Source organism: Zootermopsis nevadensis, unplaced genomic scaffold (assembly GCF_977971745.1).
Source record: "Zootermopsis nevadensis isolate Lab colony 2312 unplaced genomic scaffold, Znev_1.0 Znev_ptg000021l, whole genome shotgun sequence".
Taxonomy (NCBI): Eukaryota; Metazoa; Arthropoda; class Insecta; order Blattodea; family Termopsidae; genus Zootermopsis; species Zootermopsis nevadensis.
In genome coordinates this window covers 13,030,031-13,054,254 of record NW_028259153.1, presented here as the reverse complement: position 1 = coordinate 13,054,254, position 24,224 = coordinate 13,030,031, and the positions used below count along the sequence as shown (strand labels likewise).

Genomic DNA, 24,224 nt, shown 5'->3' with positions numbered 1-24,224 from the left:
TTGTCACCGCCTTTTTGATGACATCGAAAAATGTATATCTATGGGCAGCATGGCTATTTTCCTCTGTAACATCATGAGGTGGCAGCACCAAACAGCCGACGCAGCATTCGTAAAAGAAAAGCAATATTCTTGTGTGGAGTGGTATAAAGTGAGCTGATATCCATGACGGTAATTTACAGTCAACTACAGTATTACCACAAAAATAATTACACAAGAAAGCATGCCCACTGTTGCTTATAAGTATTTATAATAGCTGAGAATTTTTGGTACTGTGAAGGACCTATGGAATGTAAATAAATTGTTGTGTTTTAATAGTATTGACATGATTAACAAAACAGACAAAAGTAAGCAGAGCTGATGGTAACCTTTTAGAAGGTTCTGGTTTGAGTGTGATAATAATATGTGTATGGAACTTGGAAAAACTGAATGTAGGCTGGGCTGAAGTTACTCACACTTGCGTCAAATAGACTTTTTAAATTATTATGACAAACTTTGTGTTATTTAACAAGATTTCATCTTCAGCTGCATGATGATGACCCTGTTCCAAGGCATTATTTTGTTAGTTACATGGTCATAAGTGACAAAAATTAGAATTTGATTCTCAGCTAAGGAAGGAGATTTTCTCTTCACCACATCTTGACAAGCTGTGAAGAGCAGCCTCCTGTCCAATGCGTAATGAGGACTCTTTTCTCAGGAATAAAATGGTTGCAACAAGGTGATGTCTACTGACCTCCATCTACAACAAAAGTGAACCTTCATACCCTTCGTCCATTTTCACAGCATAGTGCTTAAGCCAGAATAACTTTACTTTATCCCTTATGTTAGAAGTTTGATCTCTTTTTCTGTGTCAACAGTCAGCACAGACAGAGGGCCTAATTTTCTGTGCAGCATGCATAATTACTTCCTTATTTGCTGTCTCAATCACAACAACATACTTACAGTGTATGTAAGTCACATTTAATTTTGGTATTACTATTGCTGTTGCAAAGGAGGGGCAGGGAGACTATGTCTCTATGGAACTGTGGTCACTAACATGCCCAATGTCCAGGCCCCAGATGATACATTAGTGAATAATTAGTTAATGTGGAGTAGCGGTGAAACAATACTGACAGGAGGAAACCAATGAACATGGAAAGAAACCAGCCCCAGTGCAACTTTGGCCACCACATATCCCACATCGAGGAACTAGGCCTCTGTGGAAAGAGATTAACTGCCTCAGCTGTGGAATGATTAATTTGGAAACCACTGCTTACCAATTATTTCTACAAATACCTAAAACACACAAGAAATTTTTGTTCACAACTGAGAGATACTTGTTTACTGTGGACATACATGATGTTCGTATTAAAAATAATTACCAAGTATCAATTCACTCCATTTTATTTATAACTGGGTAATGTGTCAGTGCCAAATAATACCATAGTACCCATAATTTTTACCTGTTGTTTTGAATGTTATGTCTACTCTGTTTTGAGTCCCACAAGACCAGTTTTGTAGTTGTGGTGATATGTATGTTAGATGGGTATGCTCATGTTTTGTTAAAATGCATTATGCGTATTCAACTCCATTGAGTCAGTACAGAAAAGTCAGCTGATTCAGTGAAGTACTTCACCATTCAGTAAAGTTGAACTGAGTAGTGTGTCTGACTTGAGAATAAAAGAGGCAGTCATAACTAAAGAAAGCTAGTACCAGTGAGTGAATGGAATTGAATATGTGATAAACAGCCAGTCAAGAACCATAGCAGATTGAGTTAAAACATGTCTAACACCATGTTTCTTGATTCACATTTGAAATTAACTGTTGAAATAAAATGTTCAATGAAGCTTTATTGGTACTCACATTCAAATCTAAAACAAGATGTAAACTATTGCATTACATGACATATTACATAAATGGTTAAAACAATGCAACTGTACACAACAGTTTGCCCACTGTAAGGCTAGGCTCCATGTGCAGTCCAAAACACAGAGAAGCATGAAGACAGGACAACATGGGCTGACTTAATGGTGTACCTAATACTGAATTACTTGCTGTCTAGTAGGGATAAGATACATAACAGGGTTCTTGTACTTATCTGGCATTTATTATTTCGAAATAATGCAAAAGAATAGATGCCAAACAATGTTACAGCTCCACGTAAGTTCACACTATTCCAAACGCGATTCTGATGGATGGACTAAGGTATACTATGTAAGATTTCCTACAAAACGAGGGATATATATGGGAGACGCAAATAAATTCACTCTATGACTTGACTGTTTTGAGGTTTAAAATCAAGAGAAGCGCTGTTTATACAATATCTAAGACCAGTTGGTTTTGGCCCATCATCGAACATATGGCCTAAATGGGCACCGCAACCTGCACATGTCACTTCAGTACGTATCATGCCGTGAGAAACGTCTTTGTTCAGTTTTATACTTTCTTCATTGGTAACATCGCTGAATGCTGGCCAGCCACATCCTGATTCAAATTTGTTTTCTGACGAAAACAACTTTTTTTTACATACAACACACAAATACGTTCCTGCTTCGAATAACCCCGTGTATTCACCACTGAATGGGTACTCAGTCCCCTTTTCTTGTGTAACATGATATTGAAGAGGTGTTAAACATCTCTTCAAATCTGTTTTTGAAGAATTATAGTCATTATTAGAATCCATACGTTTTGCTGACATTATGATGGTACGAATAACAAATACGTTATATTCACTGCACGATTTGAAAGAATTTGCTACATATCGTTCAGAATACATGCACTTATGCAAATGTCGTAGAACGCTCGAAGTTAATCTATACGAAAACATTCCAGTCTTATTCTTCTTGCGCCCAAATAAAGCCACAATTTTTTTGCAACTGACATGTACTTTGGTACCACAGAAAGCATCATTTCAACTATGTGACCAGTTGCTACCAACTACAACACAGGGTAATCACTGACATAAGCGAACGTATGTATGTGGTCCATTATGTCTTACTGAAATTTGCCTGAATGACAAACGTTTGCTGGGAGAAGGCTCCATTGTCCAGTCATTTCCATTTAGTGCTGATTAAAAATGTGTAATGGTGTCCCTCTACTCTCCCATGCAACTTCATGGTCTAGTATTTAATTACGCACATGGTTATAGCATCATGACTGATGCTTAATTAAGCACAGGTGTATTGTTTCCTTTACCTTTTGTATAACAAATATAATCTTTAAATCTTTGCATTACAAAAACTGCTAATATGCAGAAAATCGTATGGAAACACTCACTCTGTTCACATATACTGAAATATATTTTACATCTTATAACAAAGAGCAGAGCATGTTAATCATATTAGCCCAGCTAACACTCAGAAAGACAATTTCGGTACTTGTGGGTTATCGAGACACATTGCTTTAAAAGTAGGTTAGGTTGTCATTTATTGAAATAAAATATAATAACTTTCAAGTATATGTCATTTATCCACACACATTAACCTAACCTAACCTATTTTTAAAGCGATGTGTCCCGATAACCCACAAGTACAATTTCTATGATTTTAATAGCATAACATCTGTTGTATGCCTGTGCTATGTTCTGCGTCAACAGCCATTATTTTCACTCCTGCCTTGCAATTTGGTGCACACTTTTGAACAAGTCATACTCTGCCAATGTGTATACTCATTCTAAGATTTAGATGAGGACTGCCAAGTTATCTCTCTCCCCCAAGTGCTATACTGGCAACTCTTCTGAGCATATCTTTCCTACTATTTTCTGATATTGCTCTGGTTAAAGAAACAAAATTGAATACTGTCACATTTGGCAAAACCATTTATAAAATCCATGATATGAAAGCAAAATATGCTAACTTTTTACATTTAAAGGCATTACCTTTAGAATACAATGTCAGTAACAAAAGTCAACACTTATGGAAGCATATAGTATTGTACCATACTTACCTTTATTGCACAAAGCCTCCTTAGTTCCTTTCTTCATTCTGTACCATGCAGAAAGTATGGACCACAAATACCAATAAAATGGATTCCCTTATTATGAAGCAGCATCTTTAGATTTACTAAGGTTCGTTATCCATAAGTTCAGAGCGTACAAACAAGTACTACGCTTTGCCAGGACAAGATGAATACTTGTTAATTTCAATGAATTCTGGTATTGGGAGGCCTACAGTAGAAAGTAGTAGGCAAATTTAATTCTGGTTTCCACCAGTCAAAACAAACCCTAATTCCTAATTAACATTAAGCTTCATCAAATTTCTAAAAAAACACTTCACTGAATAAAAAGTGGCTACACTGTATTCCATTAAGATCTGCAACTTTTATTCATTTGGGCTACATATTTCATAAAATGCAACAAAAATAAATTGTCTCTGTGTAACTTCAGCTTTTAGAGTTGAGTGAACTGCCTACTTTTCTGCTCCACCAATCAGCACCATCGTATCCTACCCACCACTTATTACCTGTCCTGTATGAGGTTTCCAAACATGCCCAATCACCATACATTCCCCCAGAAGAAGGCAATTGCAGTGTTTCCCAAAATGTTGGATAATTTTCAACCTTTGTGGTTCAAACACAAAAGCCAAAGTTTCACAGTGAACTCCAGCCATGAAAACCTAAGGACAAGAATATATACCTCAATTCCATGTACTGTTGATTATAGCTGTCAACAGCAGATTTGTATGTACAATAATGAACATTCAAATCAAGAGCAATGCTTAAGTTACAAAGAACACATTTAGAAACTACATGCACTCAAAATTAGATTTGTTTGCTATTATCATACTTATGCCTTTGTAATCTCTCAACTTTCTCTCTTTACAGGTGAATTAATCATAGGAACTGATACAGAGAAGCAAAGTATGAAAATATTATAACTCCTGAGGCAACATGATTTTATGGATAGCATATTTCATAACTGCATTCTGTTTTCAGAACTGGAACAAAATTTACTTCCCAAAACCATTGTATTATCTGTACTAAAAAATAATTGTCATATATCTGTAACAAAAGTCTAAAAGAAAAGTGAACACCAAAACATCCAACAACAAACTATCATAAAGCATTCAATAATACTGTAATTCAATATGGTCATAATTTTTAATATCAATTTACAATTACATCACAACACTTATGTCTTGTAGCAAGATACAATTTTACGGCACTTCTTGAAGAGGAAAATGTCAGTTGTGCAGTAAATGCTTCAAAATATCAACATTATGCATGCAGCATTCTTACAGGAATTGTGACCAGAAAATTAAGGTTAGTTACTTGAGAGCAAAGCAGTGTATGAATACATTGTATTCAACTGTTCTTTATTTTCTAGGAAATGTTTTGTGCACAGATATATATTGAAAATTGATGCTATTTAACACAAATATAACTAATAATCACTGATTAACAACTCTCTGAATATGTATTTTATATTACAGGAAAACACACTGATATATTGCATTTTCTACTATTGCAAATTTTAATTAGAAATTTGACCATACCATTCTGTGGTTAATTATTCAATTCTGCAACACAGGAACAAACTTTTCCTTCCCACCTTAAATACTACACCTTTGCTGTGAGTGAACCAACCAAGACAGCGAGGTAGGTTCTGCTAGACCTGCCACTGCTGTTCCTATTGCATGTAGTTCATATATATATATATATATATATACAGTACTTTAATGAGATGACATAACAATGCAAAACATTTTCAACACTTTTTACTATCTTGCAATTGCACCCCAAGTAGCTTAGGCTTGTCAATGAGAAGGTTAATTTTATTCCAGCAGATAAAAAAGACAAAGCATCAATAACAATCACCACAGAATGCTGCAATTTTGGGCACTGAATGGTGCACCTTCCACCATGGCTCTCAACAAACTTACTGTAGAAAGTGAAATGGCAGTACTTACTTGAATACTGGAAACCACATAACCGTACAGCATTTTGTCAGGAGCACATCATTTGTAAAATGTACAGTTCATATAACATTTAGGAAAAAGCCATCACCTTTTAGCTGTTCCTGACTCGACTAAATATACTGTGGATCTTTGATTAAATGCCTAGGCTTTAATGGTAGCACAGAAACTGAAAAGAAAATTGGCTAGTCAACTTGAAACATTAGCATACAAGTATGATGTATTCTTTGATTTGAGCATGAGTTACAAATTGACTTTAGGCTTTCCATTATCTTCAATATTTTCATATTAAAATATTGTATTAAAGCGACATAAATGTTAAATTAAATACCAGTCTGAGCTCAAATTGTATCCACATACAAGCATAGAAATTGTAAATAGTGGTCAGGTGTCGAACAGCAGTGATGTACTGGAACAGAAATTGTAAACAGTAACACAGACTACTATGCAAGCATTTCCAGTACATTCAGTACACAGAAAGCATCACTGTTACATGCATATCTATTCCCAGTTCAAGTGAAATTATTAGTCATGAAGCAAATATGAAGATTTCCTTTAGTTATTACTTTGAGTTGTATGAAACATTTGTCAACCTGAAACCAGGATGATTCTAAAGGGAAGAAAAGACTTCTAATTTTGGAAAAAACTGATTCAAACATTTATAACTATTCTTCAATTGACTTTTGCACAAATAAGGACTGATATAATAGGTACCATTATACTAAGCAAACTTTCCATACAATCCATATCAGTGTTCTCCAAATTCTTTATTCAAGCAATCGATGATTAAAAAAGAAAGATATTTTAATCAAAGCCTTATAACTTGAACAGGCAGATCATTTTTGCTTCACTGACACTGGAAAACAATTTTTTCCCAGGAAACATTGTCTTTTCAGTAAAATCTGAAAATATGGAATGTTAGTCACTCACATACTAGGTGATGAAAGTCTGAAATACACATTCAATTATTCAAAGGTAATCTCTGGGTTGAGGGCATACCTTGGGACAGTGCTTCTGAATTTATAACCCTGCCAGAATAAAATCCTTTATAGGTTGGATCTCATACTAATATGCACCATTAGAGTAATGTAAGTTTATAAATCACTATATAACATTATATAATGTATGGAAGTTTTTTATTTATAATGTCAAACAACCCAGGGATTATCATTTTCTTTCCACTGCAACAGCTGTTCCCAGACTGTAGTTCAGAAATGCCTTTGATATATGCAAAATAATTCAGGGGTTCATCATGAAAAAATGGCTTATCTTTATATGGCAACCAGTTTAAGAAATATTCATGTAACTTATATGGATGCTGCTTTTCTATTTGTATACTTGTTTTTATTAAAATGCCATTTTCTGTAACCTATTCCACTCGTAGTTACACTGGCTTCCCTTCCTTTCAGAAAGGAAACAATGCCCATAGATTTTGCTGCATTTGGATGGGGCAGGTAAAGTATGTATATGGAGGTTCACATACTTCACTTGGGAACCACAGCCTTAAAACTACAACCTGCCTGCAGAAGTTTTCCAGCTCACAAGAAACAACGTTCACACAGGGCACCTTAATTTGTATGAACAAGCATTTTTTCATACAGCAAACATTTATGTACATACTCAGGCAAATACAGCATTGTGCATTTAGCATGAAACCCATGTACACTGCTTGCATAAAAAAGCTGCAGATGCTTGGAATGGTGTTCAAACAGCAGGCAAAAAAATATATAACATAAATAAATGGAGGAGGAGGTCTTCTAATACCTGACATTGAACAAGAAATAATTTATTTTTGTGAAGTCAATGACATTTTTCTCATGTCACCAAAACAATGTTGTCAATGATTCTTCACCGCTGCATTTCTCACTTTACCAGCCACCGCTGTTGCTGCTGCTTTACTGCTCACCTTGGTAGTGTACCCTTATTCTTTATTTGATGATTTATCTTAGCACATGCAGCCTCCTTCTGAATCCTGTTGATCATTTTGCTGTGGTGGATGTGTCTGCAAATCAACCGCTACAGTAAAACTAGTTAAGGGAAAATCTCATATTGTTATGAAGACATTAGCAAGTTTACTGAAAGTTACAGAATGTTAATTAGAAACTCAGAAAGTTACGTGCAATGCATGGACTTATGGTTTTGGATGACAATTAGCTTGATATGATGAATAGGTATACATCAAGGTACTTAAATTTACACTCTGGACTCATGATTAAAAAATAATATTCATATTAGAAGATTGCTCAAATATCTTGAGCTCTGATCCAGCAATCAACTTTCATATTTATGTTGAAAAGAAAAACATGAAAATAGTAAAAACTGTGTAATGATGAACTTCACAAGTTTGATCTTCACTTAACACAAGGATGATTGGGGCATGTAGCATGCATACAAAAACAGAAGAGCATATGAAATGTTAACCATAACACCTTTAGGAAAGACATCAATTGGGAGAGAAGATAAAATATTAAAATAGATCTTAGAGGACAGACTGTGAACTACAATGGACTAGCTCAAGGTATAATCAAAAACTGAGATTCTATGAAAATATTAGGATCCTTTAGGTTCCATACCAGAGAAATGTTTGATCAGCTGAACAAATATTAACTGCTCAAGAAAGACCCTATACCAGGTAAGGTCACTCACATCAGTTGTTCTATGGAATGCAATGTACACTTAAAGTAAAACACTCATAGCATAGTAAGATTTATATTTACTGCGTAAGTTAGGTAAATGGCTGTGAGAACATTTTTGTGCTGTTCACTTTTAAAACATGTAAAAATCTTAAACAATTACTGAAAGCAACAACTAGGTAGTGGGGAAACTTGGACTTTTGACACTCCATGTGGCAGGAGTTTTATTGTGCATACAAATTGCATATCCTCAAAAAAATTCATGTCAGGTACAGTTGTGCTATTACAGTTAATCTAAAACTATAACAGGAACATCACAGTTACAGGTCACACACAAGTGGGGTGACAACAGTGGAGGTGGTGCACAAAAGAGGTGAAGAAAGAAGGTTACTAGGGGGCCATGGTAAGGATCGTAGGATATTTAATGATCAACAGCAGCAGTTATTTAGTGTCACAATGTGAGACAATGATCACATTAAACGAACTTCAAAGGAGGTAGGATTTATCAGAAATACAGTGTATAGTTTCAGATTAAAGTAATTTATGTATCACTAATTATTAGCTACCTGATTTAAATACAAATATCCCCTCTCCAAGTCGGGGCATAACACTTTTAGCATGTTGTGCAGTTACTGCTATGCACAGAAATAAGCTACACTTCAAAATATTTTATGTACAAATGTTACTTAAATATAAATTATTAAATGCAATTTTAAAATTACTAAAGCATTATAACAAAGCCACAATTGATTTTCATTTGTAATCAGCAATTCAGTACAAAAATCTAATTTTTTATGCGTCAATAAAACGCATGTCAGCAGGTCAAAAACACATATTCAAACCTCTTATTTCTGATTTACCACAAGGTAATATAACAAAATAAACATTTTCTTTGTTTGTGAGGCACTGTTAACACAACAAATGATTGTACTATCTTAATATCTTAACATTCAGTTCGGCAATGAACAATATCACTAGCTAATACACACACAGGGTGAACACAAATGACCAGAGCAGATTAAAACATTTAACAACTAAACTGCATACAGAAATGAAACTTACACTATGGAAAGACAAACTTCAAAAACATTTTCTGTGGCATGCAGAAGTGAAAAAACTGTAACAATGCCACTAGCACAGCAACTGCTAACATAGCATTAAAATGGCAACTCAACTCAAGAAACACTTTTATATACTCAAGTTCCAGAAAAATCCTAAATGTTCAAATTAAATTTGCTTTCTTGGATTGAAGTGCATTTTGCTGTAATTCCAACAGCTGCGGTCCTAGTGGTGACCAACAGAGTTATATCACTTCTTTCACATGCTATAACATTTTTGAAGTTCTCCTTTCAATGGTGTTTTTCATTTCTCTACATTGTTTAGCCTCTGTTAAATACTGGAAACTGGTCAGATCATTTGTGTTCAGTGTGTGTGTGTGTGTGTGAGTGTGTGTGTATGTGTATTACACACAAGATACTGTTTACGACTGCATCATTTTCAGTACTGACACTAGACAGCAAATATCACTACCTTTAGGAAGCTTTTAGAAGTACTTTTAAAGGTGACAAAAGTACAAACAATAAAGGATAGGAAGAACAAAGGCAAGGGATGACAGTATGAAAGAAATCACTTCCCACTAAATTTCAACAGGCCCTTTCGACTAGTACACATGTAATGTGAGTGAGGAAACAACCTTCTGCAATAGTGTACCATGATACTATGACTACAGCTAGCAGTTAATCCTGTTACAGAAAATATCAGTTCCAAATGCCTCATCACAAAATTCTGTATCTACAAATTCAATGACAACATTATAACTATAATTTCTTTTCAATACATTTTAGCCACATTACCATCCGCTAATTAAGTACTTATGCCAATGTAAGCAAGTTTGTTTGTATTCCTTCTAAAAATCATTATAGAAATTATCTGCAAATCACCACAGTAATTTACATAAAAAGCCATCAACATAATGGAATAATGTTTCACCATAATGTAGCAATTCCATTCAAATAAAATAATTTTTGGGGTTCAACAGGTTACAAAATTGTCAAGGAACAGGGTTGTCACATATTTAGTATCAAAAAATATGACATGTCAGCTTCTTTTGGGGAGGAGAAACTAAGTCATTCTTTGATAATTGAAACTGAAGTTTTGATGCCTGTAATACCAACAAAACATTTGATCTTGAATCAGTTCAACACAGTTCGAAACCTCACAACCTACTGATGATCCATTTTAAACATTATCCTTCATATCCCACCTGTTCTAAATTATAAACAAGGGAGTGAATGACAGTGCTACATGATATTATTCTCAATATGAGACATCAGAAGGGGCAACTTTCCTCACATAAGAATTCTGTATGTGTCATTATTTCTTGATTGCCCAAGAATAAAAAAATGAGTTCTATTAACAAACAACTGTATCCTATAACCATGAATACCTGCTTATCTTCGCATCATTGTCAGCACACCAGCCATGCTACCATGCATTCCTCATATCAAAACACCATAAAATAAAGTATGTACAAATAGCAAATGTTACAAAGCTCTACAAATTACAAAACTGCTTTGCTACTGATCTGTGCAACAACTCATTAAACAAAAAGATATTCTTCCAAATTATTATGTAGGCTTATTTCACTGCACTAACTGATAAGCTCAATAGTGTGTAATAGAAATTAATTTTGTATTAAAACAGGCAAATATTAAACACACAGTGATTTGAAATAATGGTCTCAAAGCAGAGAGCTTTCACTATGGATGTAAAATAAATGACAAGAGGAATAATAATTACAAGACACTAACACAAGTTTGTGTTGTTGTAACTGTGTTCTTAATGTTTTGAATATACAACATACCCTAGTTAATTGTAACCTCATTAATTATTAACTCACGATGTATACTGATAGGATCAAAATTGAGGCTGTAACTATTTATGAGTCTTCATTCTACTGGTTGAAATACCTATCACAGTCTCAACAATGGCAGCACATCATGAGAAGAATAAAAAATCTAAAACTCCCCTGATCCTGCTTTCCCATAGATATGTGAAATAATTTCAATCTAGGGAATTAAATTATTATGCATATACAGTTTGGGTTAAATACAAATCAAATCTGGGACATCTGAGATCCCTAATCTCCTAGCACTTAGCACACATGATTAGCATTTCAAATGTGCCTTTGTCCTTTAACTCAAAACCTAATGGTTGCTCAGCTGGTCAAGAAATTGTTAATCTTTTATTGTATCTAATGTTTGGCAAAGAGTACAATTATGATGCTCCTTAAGGCATAATTTTTTCCATCCTACTGTTACTTCATTTCTCTTGGATTTAAAATATTTTTCTCAGCACTTAATTTTCAAAAGCCCAAAGTCTCTGTTCTTCCTTACTTCAAACTAATATAATTTCACATCCACATATAACAGGTACAATTATAGTTCATATCTATGTTTTTAGATAGGAGACAGGAAAGTATATATGTATTCATTTTAACAAAGATTTTTAACACAGACTTCCTATCATTCCATTTCTGAGGTGCAATAAATCCAAGAATGTGAAAAACATGAAAGAAAATCAGGTACATCCAATATCACTAGTGACCAATTTGGATATTCAGTTCTACTTGATTAACACTCACTGAAATGTATGATCTGAAGCTTTCACAGCGAATAAGTATAACAAATTCTTCTCAGGCTACCAGCAGTGTCAGGTGGTTTAATGAAGAAAACACCAATGTTTCAAGAACCATCTTCATCCTCATCCTCAGGGTACTGAAGCACGCATGTTTCAAATGTATTTGCTGCCTCCATCACCAGGGCTATGATTGGAGGCAGCAAGGACCTCCAAAATGTTGGTAACCTTCTACCAGACAGCATGGCACTACAACCCCATAACTTTACAACAAATACATTAACACATGATGCTAAATGTGATACTGTCTCCCCAGCACAAATTCACTCTTGAATGGTTCTTGTAGATCATGATGGCATATTGTCAATTTATTTTGAACTGGACATCTCAAAATATTTGCCTACAGGAATTATGATGTATGTAAGATGGATGCTTAAAGTAATATTACAAAATAAAATTAAGTTGTTCTTGCAAAGAACACACTTCTGCTTTTAAGAGTTTACACACAACTGATACAGCAGGTGGATAGCTCAAGTTATATACCTAGTACACCTCACTTTGTATTTTTCTGTTGGAAAAGTAGATTAATATTATAAGCTGCATTGCTTTTTGATCACCTGTATTATTCATAGATGCTCCTGTAAATGCTGTTCAACACAGAAAAGTAACAATATGAAACTTACAAAACAAGGCACGAGCCACAAAATGAAGCGTTATGGTGTTTGCAAGGTAGAAGACTGAAAGTACTTCTTCAATGACATTTCAATTTTTTAATAAGCCATATCACCTCTGAGAGAATGAAGTCAGATGTCCCAAAAGTCCACACATGCCCATGTGTACAATCCATTTTTATTACAAGTTTGAGTCTGCACATGTTACCTAGCCTAGTTCCATCCTGTAGCACCACTCAACATGTACAACCACCTTCTTGATTTTTCACTTCATTTGGAGTATCCTTCAGCACAACTTCTTGCACTAAACACAACATTAAGGAAAATAATAGAAGCAAAAGAAAAAAAAAACAAAATGCTAACCACTAAAGTCTATTCGAATACTCTATTGGTGGTTCTCAAGCACAAACTTACTATGGCCACATTTATTCATTAAATAATGTTTTGATGTGGATGTTCCCAAACACATTAGCTTTATTTGTTAGACATGCAAAAAGCATACAGGTACTGAGTTTATTCAGGGTATGCAGAAAACAAAATGCAACACTGAAATGAAACTTGTAACACCTTAAATCAGGCTACTTGAATCGCTGCAACAGAGCAATGACTATATCAACCAATTATAGCAACAGTTAAAATAATACACTGCAAAAAGAAACAAACTGCCTCTTATTTCCATTCATACAAACAAAACCACATGAGAACAAGAGACGGTGGTAAAGTCACTTAGTTGGGACGGCTATAACAGAGTATAAGAAACCATTTACTGGTAACGTGACATAGATCGTGTCACATTTATTTGCACATACCCTAATTTTTAAGAAAATATATTTTTTTATCCCATAATTTGTTTCTTGGTTTAATACTATACCATGGCCTATTCTAAATAACTACCCCAAGTATTTGGAAGTACTAGGAAAACTGCAGTAAATTCTGTCAAGATACACAATCAAGATTCATTCATTCATTTATTCAGATGAGTTCTCTATAAAGAAGACTGCATCTAACAATGGAACATTCAAGATGCAAACAGTAAATTTGTTATTTTTAAACTTTCTGCAATAAACCAGATTAAGAACACAATACTATCACATATCACTGAGAAAATATTAATCTTATAAGTATGAGCACATAAAATTCAGTTGTGCCCTAACGAGGCTGGACAGAGGCTGAGTTTGACAAAGACAAGCTTGCTGCAGGTATTAAAAAAAATTATGCCAACAGCACGTGGTTTTCCCAAGCTGTCACCCATCCAAGTACTAACCATGCCCAATGCTGCTTAACTGCATTGATCCGATGAGAACCGGTCATTTCAACATGGTATAATACAATGTTCACCTAATTCTCCTAAATCTACAGTGAATTATAAACATAATGTTATGCTAAAACACCTCATATTCATAAAATTAGGCAATGATACATGGAAATGTCATTCACTACACATTTAAAATTTTCTTGAATGCAAGAAGATAAAATCCCACTACCTGATGTGAAATATCTGATATCCACAGTCATATTAGAAAGTTATACTTTTCATGTAATTACATTTTTTACATTCATATTACAATAAAATACTGTACTTTTAAAATGCAAACCACCATAACAATAACTGATTTTAAAAATTCTGTTCCTCTCTTCCATGGAAGCAATTCCAAGGTTTAATCAATATTTATAAGATATCTTCTTTGAGTACGGAACTAAAATTGGTGCTGACAATCTTTCAAAACTACAGCAGATACAAATGGTCAACCCTGTAAATTCTAGTAATATCCATATCAAATTATTTTACCAGGTAGCAGCACATATCATAAAATCAGGCAAATGGAAGGGTAAATGTACCTTAACCAAAGCACAAAGAGCATTCTTACACATTTTCATTTACATATAAATGTAGGTGCATCAATGGGTTAATTAAGGTTTAATGTTTACTTCTGAACTAGCTGTAGGTAACAAAGCTTTCCAAAGTGCGTCACAAGAAGAGAAAATTGCATTAGAACATTAATGCAGACATGCAAAGAAAGAACACTTCTACTTACCTTTCTATTAAATCTTCATATTAGTCCATCAACATGCCAATAACAAAATGTTGAACAATTCAATCTTCTAACTTATCTGGTGGGAAACATCCTAAGTATGTTTCAAGTTTAATTCTTTATGGATTAATAAGTGACTAGTATAAAAGTCGTATGATGATTCTCCAGACTGTCAGATTGGTACCACTGTATTCCTCAAATAAATACTCTCAACAGTTGTTTCAATATCACAATGCACACATATGTTACTAGAAACCAGAAGTTTCCAAACAATATCACTTCATAATACTTCAATCTAAACACCAAAATAAGTAAATCCCAACCAAAAACGGTGTTTTCCCTGAGGAAAGTAAGAAATTAATGTATTGAATTTTAAAGGGATATAGGAAATTTATATGTCATGGATGAAGTACTGAAATGGCACAAAAAAATAGTGAAACTGGAGCTGAAGATCTGATGGAAACATTACCATGATATAGTCCTATACGAAAGATTTTAACTGTTACATCAGTAGATTTATAACTGACCATTAATTCTTTCAAATGGCTATAGCTTTAAGTTTACTTTGTATAGGCAGCATACCAAGAACCGAGTTTCAATGTTGTTAGTGTTGCCACACTCCCTCATATGAAGTTATCATCATAGAAAAATGATCCACACATATCTGCATGACAAAGGAATGACACAGGACTTGATCAAGATTCTTGCAGAGACAAAACTGATCAGCCTCCACAACATTTGAAATGTACACATAGCATTCCTCTGAACACCATACCAACACAAAAGGCATCAAATTTATACCACCACCCTGGGCATAAATTAATTTCTCCACATCCCCATACACGACAGCAAATAAAGCATTGTTGTCTGGACAAAGGATACTGTCTTCCGGGGGCTTGTTCTCTGTTGAGTCCATACCAGGTAGAGCAGCTGCTACGCGCCGGAACAGCTGCAAAACAAACTGTTTGATGTTGAGAAGGCATTTTTACATTTGTATGACATGAAACTTCTAATCCCTGCAAAGGGTGTGTCCTATATTAGAAATTCTTATTTCTAGATTGTTTTTCTGAGACACCCAGTTCAAATCTAATCTGGCGCATGCACAATCATAACAAGTTTTCAAGGGTTTCCTCAATCCCTTTGAACCTTCTTTTTCCACATTCCTTCCAATTAACAATTTATAGTCATCTTAATGTACTTTAGTTGACACAGTGTCATAATATAAAGCATCTATATACAGAATTCTATGATGCAACAGAAAATGTGAGCAGATGGAAGTACCTATTGGGGTGTATGACTGCTCATTCAAAAACTGATGATAATTATTTATTGGGCATAGTTACCTGCTTAACATTGTAACCAGCCTTGGCACTGGTCTCGATAAACATAACATTGAGCTCCTTTGCTTTGCGCTCTCCTTCTTCTGTAGATACTTGTCGCTTGTCTGATAAATCTGTCTTGTTGCCAACCAGCATTATAATGACATCACTTCCACGCTCTGTCCGTACATCATCAATCCATTTGGATGTTTGATGGAATGAATTAGCATCTGCACAACCGAAACAAATCTATCACAGTATAAAATGTAGATCCAACTGCTTTTAATAATGATAGGTCAACAAGTAGATCTAAAGACTTGTTTTGGTAATACAATGGGGGGAATGTGAAGGCCAAAACAGCACATTTTGCCAGTGGTTGTGACAGATCATGACACAGCTCTTTGTATGGACATTTCTAATATGCCTGTACAGTTTGAGGAACAACAATTACTCAGTACAAAATGGGGGTAACCACCAACATTTTGCCTATGAATTTCATTCCATCTTTGAACAACCACTACTCCACCAGGAAAAGGAGGATCAACTACATAATGTCACTTATATTTGACATGTTTGTTTTTTCCCAAACTTTTTATTAATGTGCAGAAAATGCACAGGGCATTACTTCACAATATTCTTTACATAGATGCAACTTGATACTGCCCACTGTGCATGTGTTTGAACAAAATATTTTCTTGAAGTGAATGGACACGACGTACTCGTAATGTCGTAAACAACAACAGCAACCGTAGAATCTCGAATGTATGATGGGATGAGGCTACGAAATCTCTCTTGTCCGGCTGTGTCCCACAGCTGGAGCCGAACCTGATTCCAAGAAAAATTAAAAAGAAGCATATTCACTTATAATGCAATAAAAACTGCTTATTACATTACAAAATACAATGAATTAAGTTCTTTCAACTAGAATATAACATAAATTATGAATATAACAAATACCTTAACCCTCTCAGAGTGAAGGAGTAAGTGTTGAAAACTGAATATTGAACACTTCTGTGTCCTCTCTTAACATACTATCATCTTTACTCCACAACCAGCCCAAGTGACATGACACAGATGAAACATCTAACTTAGGAATTAAAGTAATAACAATGTGCTACAAGGTTAGGACTATCATCCACCTCATGAGGTGGTAACAAATGAGTATGGAGCAATGTTGGAATGATGATTAGGGGAGGGAAAACAAAAGAACTCAGAAAAAAAGTCCAGTGCCACTTTTACCAACACAAATCTCACTTAGTCACCCAGGATTCTGCCTGGGTCTGTGGTGAGAAACTAGCATCTAGCCATTTTATATATAGTCTACGATTTACAAGCATGGCAGATCTACATAGACTGCCTCAATAGCCCAGTCAGTTCAGCAGCAAGAGGGTTCAAGGAGAAAAGGCTATTCCAAAGCTGAGGAGCATATTAGAATTCATATCATAATGTATGTATTTACAAATTTACGAAGTACCAAAAAGTGTTATCACTATTTTTAACAGATTATAAACTCACAAATATGATTTTGTTTGTTTAAGGGTTAGTTCTTGCAATCAAAATAATCCAGATACTCACCGTTCTGTCTTCAAGGTACATTGTTTTTGATAAGAAGTCTATTCCTATGGTTGCCTGGAACAGAAAATACAGTGTTAGTTCTCTTCTTACACTAAATTCAGTTGATACAAGCCACACACAATAGCACTCGCTATAAAGTGTAAAAAATGAATTATAAACTAAAGTGAATAATGAGTAAGAAAGCAACTGACTAAGCAGTGGTCAAAGATCTATGGAATGAAGAGTCTAAGTAGAACCTGTTTAGCAATCTCAGACAGTTCCACGAACAGCATCTTGAGAAGACCTGTTACAGTCCTTGTGATCAGATTCCAATACAAAAACACAGTGGATCTTGTACAAAAGTATGGGTCTGCTTTTATGGAGCCAGAGATCACCAAATAGTTTGAATCAACATCATGGACAAAAGTGGTGTACACAATCATTTTGGAGAACACATGCTGCATTATGCAAAATGAAGTTTGGTGTCAGTATGATAATATCCCCAAACATGCTTCCCACTTTCTTCAAGACTGGTCTGTGAAGAAGCCTCCTCATACTGAAGTTACCAAATTGGTATCCTGACCTAAATTTTAACACACACATTTCCTGAATTTTGGCAAAGTGTCCAATATCAACTAGAAGGATCAAGAAATAACAGAAGATTTATAATAGTATGATCAGTTCCAAGCTATAAACAAGTCAAATGGACATTCTATGAAGTATCTGTCTGATAAACATGCAGAGGTACTGAGAACACTCGTTACTGGGTGTTGTTACGCAATGTTACTTGCAACCAGCCTGTTCCTGCTGTTAAACATTCTTTTTCGTAATTTAAATGTTTATAAGACTTTATACTTGTTCTTGTACATTAATAATAAACAATCTGTAATGCATGTTATTGTTTACCACTATACTATTATCTAAATAATTATTAAACTTCAATGGTATTCTTGCTTTGACCACTAAACTATTTACACACAATTTAATTCAGGATGAAGTCTGATGCTAGAACTGAGCTTGTCTGTCTACAGGCTAGATAGATGGGCTTTGAATCCTGGCATATTAAAAGATTTTTCACTTCACAACCGTAATCAGCATAGTACTTAGACCTAACCAGCACCCTAAATGACAAGTACCAGCAGCTGTCTTTCCCAAAGGCAAATCATCTGCAGTTCTGAGCTGACTGCTTCCATCTAGTGCTGTTGACAATTCATCACGACATCATGGTTAGGCACAATGACAATTTTATCTTTTTCATACGAATTTAGAGGCCCACAAAGTTAGCAGAAGTAATAAGCTTGATACGATGTCTCAGAATCTTACCATAAAACTGAGGGGTTTAAAAGTGTTGAAATGTCTTTCAGGTAATAACAACCTTCTTCAAGAGTTATGAACCCTGCCCCCTCCTACCTCAGCCAGACAGCCTGCCGCCTGACCTAACTCACCCCTACCTGCACCACAAATGGGATGAGAGGAAAAGTCAATATGTGTAGACACACTGTCCTGAAAACATTGACCAACATGATGCAGAACTAGTTACGTAAAGATGAAGTAAACTGATCATTAAAAGTTTAACTCTGCATACAGAGCCTTCTTTGACCACTGCATCAACAAATCTGAATGTTTCTCACATCACACAATCCTAATTAACCTTATCGCAAACCTGTTCAATCCAGGTCACATCTCCACAACTCATTTATCTATGATCCACTTTAATATCATCATTCCAATTTTGCTTAGCTTACTGAATGTGGTAAGAAAGTAGTTAATCATTCCTACTTCACATTCATGGAAGTCACAGGTTCAACAAATCTCAGTCCTAGGTCACATATCCTGATTGAGGTATTCTGTAGTTCTTCCAAGCAATGCTGTGATAGCACATTAAAATACACCATGACTGTTTCCTTTCAGATCCTTCCTCACTAACATCTTCCATTTTACAATATGTAACCTAAGCAGCCAACAAAGTCATTAATAAAAGTAAGAAACTAAGTAATATTACAGAAGAAAAAATTTCAAATGGAGCAACACCATATTACTGATGGTACAGAACTACAATCAGTAAGATATGATGATCTCTGATATCACGACCTTCATACAAGTTTTATAACAATCAAATAACTTGTTTAAAAATTATCCTTAAGGGAACACTGTAATCCCTCTCAAGATAAATGATAACTGAAATTATGATGTATGTATGTGACAACTATTCATTCATTATTAAATATTTCTTTTAGTGTCTCTTTTTCCCTTCCAAGGAAAAATTAAAATCAATGTTGCACTCTGTAAAACTTCAAAAAATTATATCTTTAAATTCTTCAACTATCACATCACCAAGTCCAACAGAAAACTGAACAGTGACTGAAATCCTGTGTACCAGATGGAGAGGACAATAAGACTCTTTAACATTTGTATACTTCCAGGATTTTAAATGCACATTTACCACTCATCATGAGCATGCACTTTTCAAGAGGGGTGCATGGAATATATATATAGTCATGAGCATACTAAAAATGTTTTCATGTGGATGTTAGAAAATATATAAGGAGCTTCAAACACTGAACTGTACATAGTATTTAAATACTAAGTTCATACAGAGTATATAGAAAAAAGAACTCCCAAGACTTGACACGTTAAACATGGTTATTTCTGAGTTCTTTAATTATTCACAAAGACAGAGACTGCACTTAAGTTTCCAAGCTGTATGGCCAGATGATCTGATGTCTGTATATCTTAAAAATCAGGAGCCATAACAAGAAGTATGCACTAAGCTACCAATGCTACAAAATTAAAAAGCCGGTGAAATTACTCCATATGGGTATAGTTGACTCACGAGCCATAGTAATCCCATTTCTCCTAACTCAACAAACATCTTTCTCAGAATATTACAATGAAATGTTTCTCTTACCTGGTAAGTATTATCAAAACTATCATACATAAATCTTGTAATTAGGGATGTTTTCCCAACTGAAAAGAGAAAAGAGCAAATTAATCACTGGTATTATCATATTTGTTAATTCTTGATTCACTACACAGGGAATGTTCATTTGATACAGTAATTGCAGTAATCAACTATCTTTCCTGACACCCAGTGACATTTCACAGATAACAAAGTATCTAGAATGATCTGAATGAATGGATGTCCCAGTCATCAAATTATGACAAAGGACAAGTGCTACAAAATTTGGGGCATAAAAATGAATAAATAACAGGAGGGAAAGACAACAATACTCCTCATGTAATACTATTAGGGTGATTAAATAAAGGGGGTGAGTGGGAAATGTAATATACATGGGAATGCATGCCACATTTTCAACAGAAAGCCTGAAGCAAAGGGAAACTGATCTTAGATAACTAGTGCATGGATATGAACAACCACAATGAATAACCAATTAGTACAGTTATAGCTCTTGCTGTTCCCACCACACAGATGAATCTTGTGAACACGGTAATGAAACTTCATGTTCTACAAAATCAGGATTTTTTTTTTTACTAACTCAGCAACCATTAGTTTTTTGAGAATGACTTGCACTATGCAGTCAGATTCTAAGGCATACAAGATTTGCTGAATAGCCAATATACAAAGCCAAGGAAAAATGATCAACAAAACAGGAGAGAATAAAACAAGTAATGGAAGACACCATAATAAAAGAAGAGGACATGAGTGTTGCACTTTGTGAACCAATATACTGTATCTCCCATGGGTACAGTATTACCAGAAACCCAAATGTCTATATCCACTCTGACCTCAAGCTAAGGAAAGTACTACCCACCTAACAAATATATGACCCGTCATTCTGTATTCTTAAAACAAGTGTGAAACTTAAAATGTCAACACAACTGTCACACACAAACAACTGATTAATTGACAAACACACTAGCTGGCTGATTGGCAAACTGCTTCTTCAACCATCTATTGACTAAACGTCTGCCTGACTGACCACAAAGAACCAACTCAATGATTAGCTAAGTAATCACTCAGCTCAATGGTACAGGGTCTTGCTTGAGTAACTGACAGTCATTCGTCTGGTTAAGATATTCTCTGTTATGGAACTCAAAGGTTTGCATCCTCACAACTTCTATTTCTAGGATTTATTTTAACATTAACATTGCATCTACACTTAAGTTTCACATGTGATCTCTTCTTGCAAGGCTTTTGAAATAAATGTTTGTGTGCATTTTGTTTGAGAAACTTGGCATGATACAGAACATGGGGACAATCTTTAGAATGATCAGATTTTTAAATCACAACTTCCATTCAATGCCTAAGTGTTCATTCTGCATATAAAGACCTAAAATTAAAAAAAAAATGAATGAACAATTCCTTGGTTCACTCCTAACACACACATATTCAAGATGCCTCTAGTACTATAAATAAATTATGGCTGGTTCCCTAAATTTCTCAAAGTCCCTCCAGATGGCAGTTGTCGTTGTGCTTTTCTGTTTTCTTTTCATATAGGAGAGACTTAAAGTGTATTCACATATTTGATTATGCACTGCCAACCACAAAGACTTGTCATGTCACAGTATTCCTTTAGCTTAAGGTAAAGGATACAGATAGAATTCCATCTACTTCACATCAAGCACATTTTATGATTCTGTAATACACTTCCTGATGAGGTTTGGTTTATTTTGTAAAGTAATTCCAACATTTTCAGAGAATCATTGGCATCTACTCACAAGTCCAAGTCACCAAACCCTAGGTCATCTTCCTCCTCACTGCTGTAAAAACCTCAACTCTAACAACATTTCTCCACTACAAAGATCATTTCATTAAAGCAGTCTATTCTCAGAGTCATTCAAAACTTAAAAATATACTTTATGGACAAAATGCAGAGTAAATTATTGTTACAGCAGGTGGTACACACTGTTAGTACTGGGCTTTTCAGGATTAAGCACCTTCCCTAAAGGAAATATAGGGAGTGGAGGCAAAGCTCCATATATACCTTGGCTCTAGTCAGAGGTGGGTAGAATCATGGGCTCCAGCTAGAGAAAGAACCCCCAGTACTAACTGTAAGGATGACTGGCCATGTCTTAGGGCAAGTCTGGACATGTTGGCAAACAGATAATGCCCCAAATACAAGCTGAACCCTAACTGTGAAATCCACACTCACCAATTTAACTCCTGGTTTATGATGTTATGTCAAGCATTATTAATAAAATACGAAATGTAGAGAGCCAATTTGTTATAAATACATATTCAAAACCTGATCATCACAGACGACTTAAATGTAATGTTCAAAACTCAAACCCATAAACCAAATAATTCTATGTCACTACATTACGTTACAGCATACCTGTCGGTCGCAAAAACATCTTTGGACATCACAGAACTAAAAGTAACCTACAAACACAAGACCATACTTTCAGGTACAATTACATATAATACTACACATTCCAAGCTACACATGAAGTTCTGGTCCAACCGATTTTTTTTATTGTTAAAATCACGAAATAAGGTCAATTTGTCATTCAACTTACCACTCTGCTCGCCCAAGAAAACGAGTTTGAATTTCCTCAGTGGGTTCCCAAAATCTCCTGAAGACGACATTATGCCGCTTAAAAATTTACCTTGAACTAAAATTATAGTCCTTACGAAAAAACTAACGCAGAAGTCATTAAGTGTGAGTAAATTGTCAGCCACTCCTATTTATCACTTCTCCGCCACGTTACGACAATACGGGACGTGACGTCACTGACTACACTCTCCTTTTTACCAATAGATATTCCTGCAGGGCATCTACAGACACAGATAATACAGATATAGCTGCAACACCAAAGAACAATGTCACATATGTAATTGTGAATAATACACAGAGATGGCAGTCTGTACCAGTACTACTCTGCCATCTTTCACTCGAACGGTACATTCAGTACAAGTGACTAATTGTAAGCACAAACACACATTGAATGTTCAAGCAGTGTGGCAAAGTGAACACAACTTGATGCATTTATTTGATGTTAGAAATTATGGATACATGTTAGCATATCAAAACTATATTAAGGTGCTAATAAGGGTATCTGTCCAGAAGTAAATGTAGATAAAACTAAGTACTTGTTCATGTCTTGTCATGTGACTACTGTATATATTTATTACACAAATGCAGCTAATAAATTATTTGGAAATGTGACAGAAGTTCAGCTTTAGAAAATTATGGTAACAAATTTAAAAAAAAAATTGACAGTGGAACCACGGTTCCGGAGAATCTGACGTAAATACGCCTCTGTAATGTAATGAAATGTAATCATTCTTATATAAGATAAGTACTTGTGATATTCTAAAACGTTTTTACCAGCACAAAATTATATTCTACAAGCGATTCACAGCCCAGCTCTTTCCACAATAACGAAAGCGGATTGTTGACGGCAGTAATGTAACACAACAATGCCGAGTAAACAAATGATGCAACAGTTAGTTCCTTAGTTAACATAACAATGCACGCAGGAGTTCATATAAAAGCTGATCATTGTTGGCAGTCCATATTTACAC

At 34.9% G+C, this 24,224-nt stretch overlaps 1 protein-coding gene and 1 long non-coding RNA gene across 6 annotated transcripts; one reads left to right on the top strand and one right to left on the bottom strand.

Annotated features, from left to right (window-relative positions):
- The first annotated feature begins 8 nt into the window (after window positions 1-8).
- Window positions 9-5,048, top strand: LOC110826632 (uncharacterized). The gene is made up of 2 exons (XR_002542103.2): window positions 9-2,947; window positions 4,798-5,048. It is a non-coding gene; the product is annotated as an uncharacterized LOC110826632 (long non-coding RNA).
- Window positions 4,275-24,224, bottom strand: Rab6 (RAS oncogene family member Rab6). Of its 5 annotated transcripts, none has more exons than XM_022057372.2 (8): window positions 24,028-24,224; window positions 23,216-23,474; window positions 20,643-20,701; window positions 17,756-17,809; window positions 16,900-17,005; window positions 16,205-16,410; window positions 15,744-15,822; window positions 4,275-7,904 (listed from the first exon to the last, which is right to left on the bottom strand). In XM_022057372.2, exons 2-8 carry the CDS (start codon window positions 23,283-23,285, stop codon window positions 7,834-7,836), a joined length of 645 nt encoding a protein of 214 aa, XP_021913064.1. In that variant the 5' UTR covers window positions 23,286-23,474; window positions 24,028-24,224; the 3' UTR covers window positions 4,275-7,833. The 5 variants fall into 5 exon arrangements, with proteins under 5 accessions (XP_021913064.1, XP_021913091.1, XP_087209035.1 ...); XM_022057381.2 differs by lacking the exon at window positions 4,275-7,904 and adding an exon at window positions 8,584-13,132 and having other exon boundaries at window positions 24,028-24,045; XM_022057399.2 differs by lacking the exon at window positions 24,028-24,224 and having other exon boundaries at window positions 15,744-15,810.

What these genes read in the sequence shown, in the direction of transcription:
- Rab6 (XM_022057372.2), bottom strand. Translation starts at nt 23,285, where the DNA reads ATGTCGTCTTCAGGAGATTTTGGGAACCCACTGAGGAAATTCAAACTC. An exon ending in TTTCTTGGGCGAGCAGAGTG is followed by an intron (nt 20,702 to 23,215) that starts GTAAGTTGAATG and finishes TTCTCTTTTCAG; the next exon opens with TTGGGAAAACATCCCTAATT. An exon ending in CTGGTTACAATGTTAAGCAG is followed by an intron (nt 15,823 to 16,204) that starts GTAACTATGCCC and finishes AACATCAAACAG; the next exon opens with TTTGTTTTGCAGCTGTTCCG.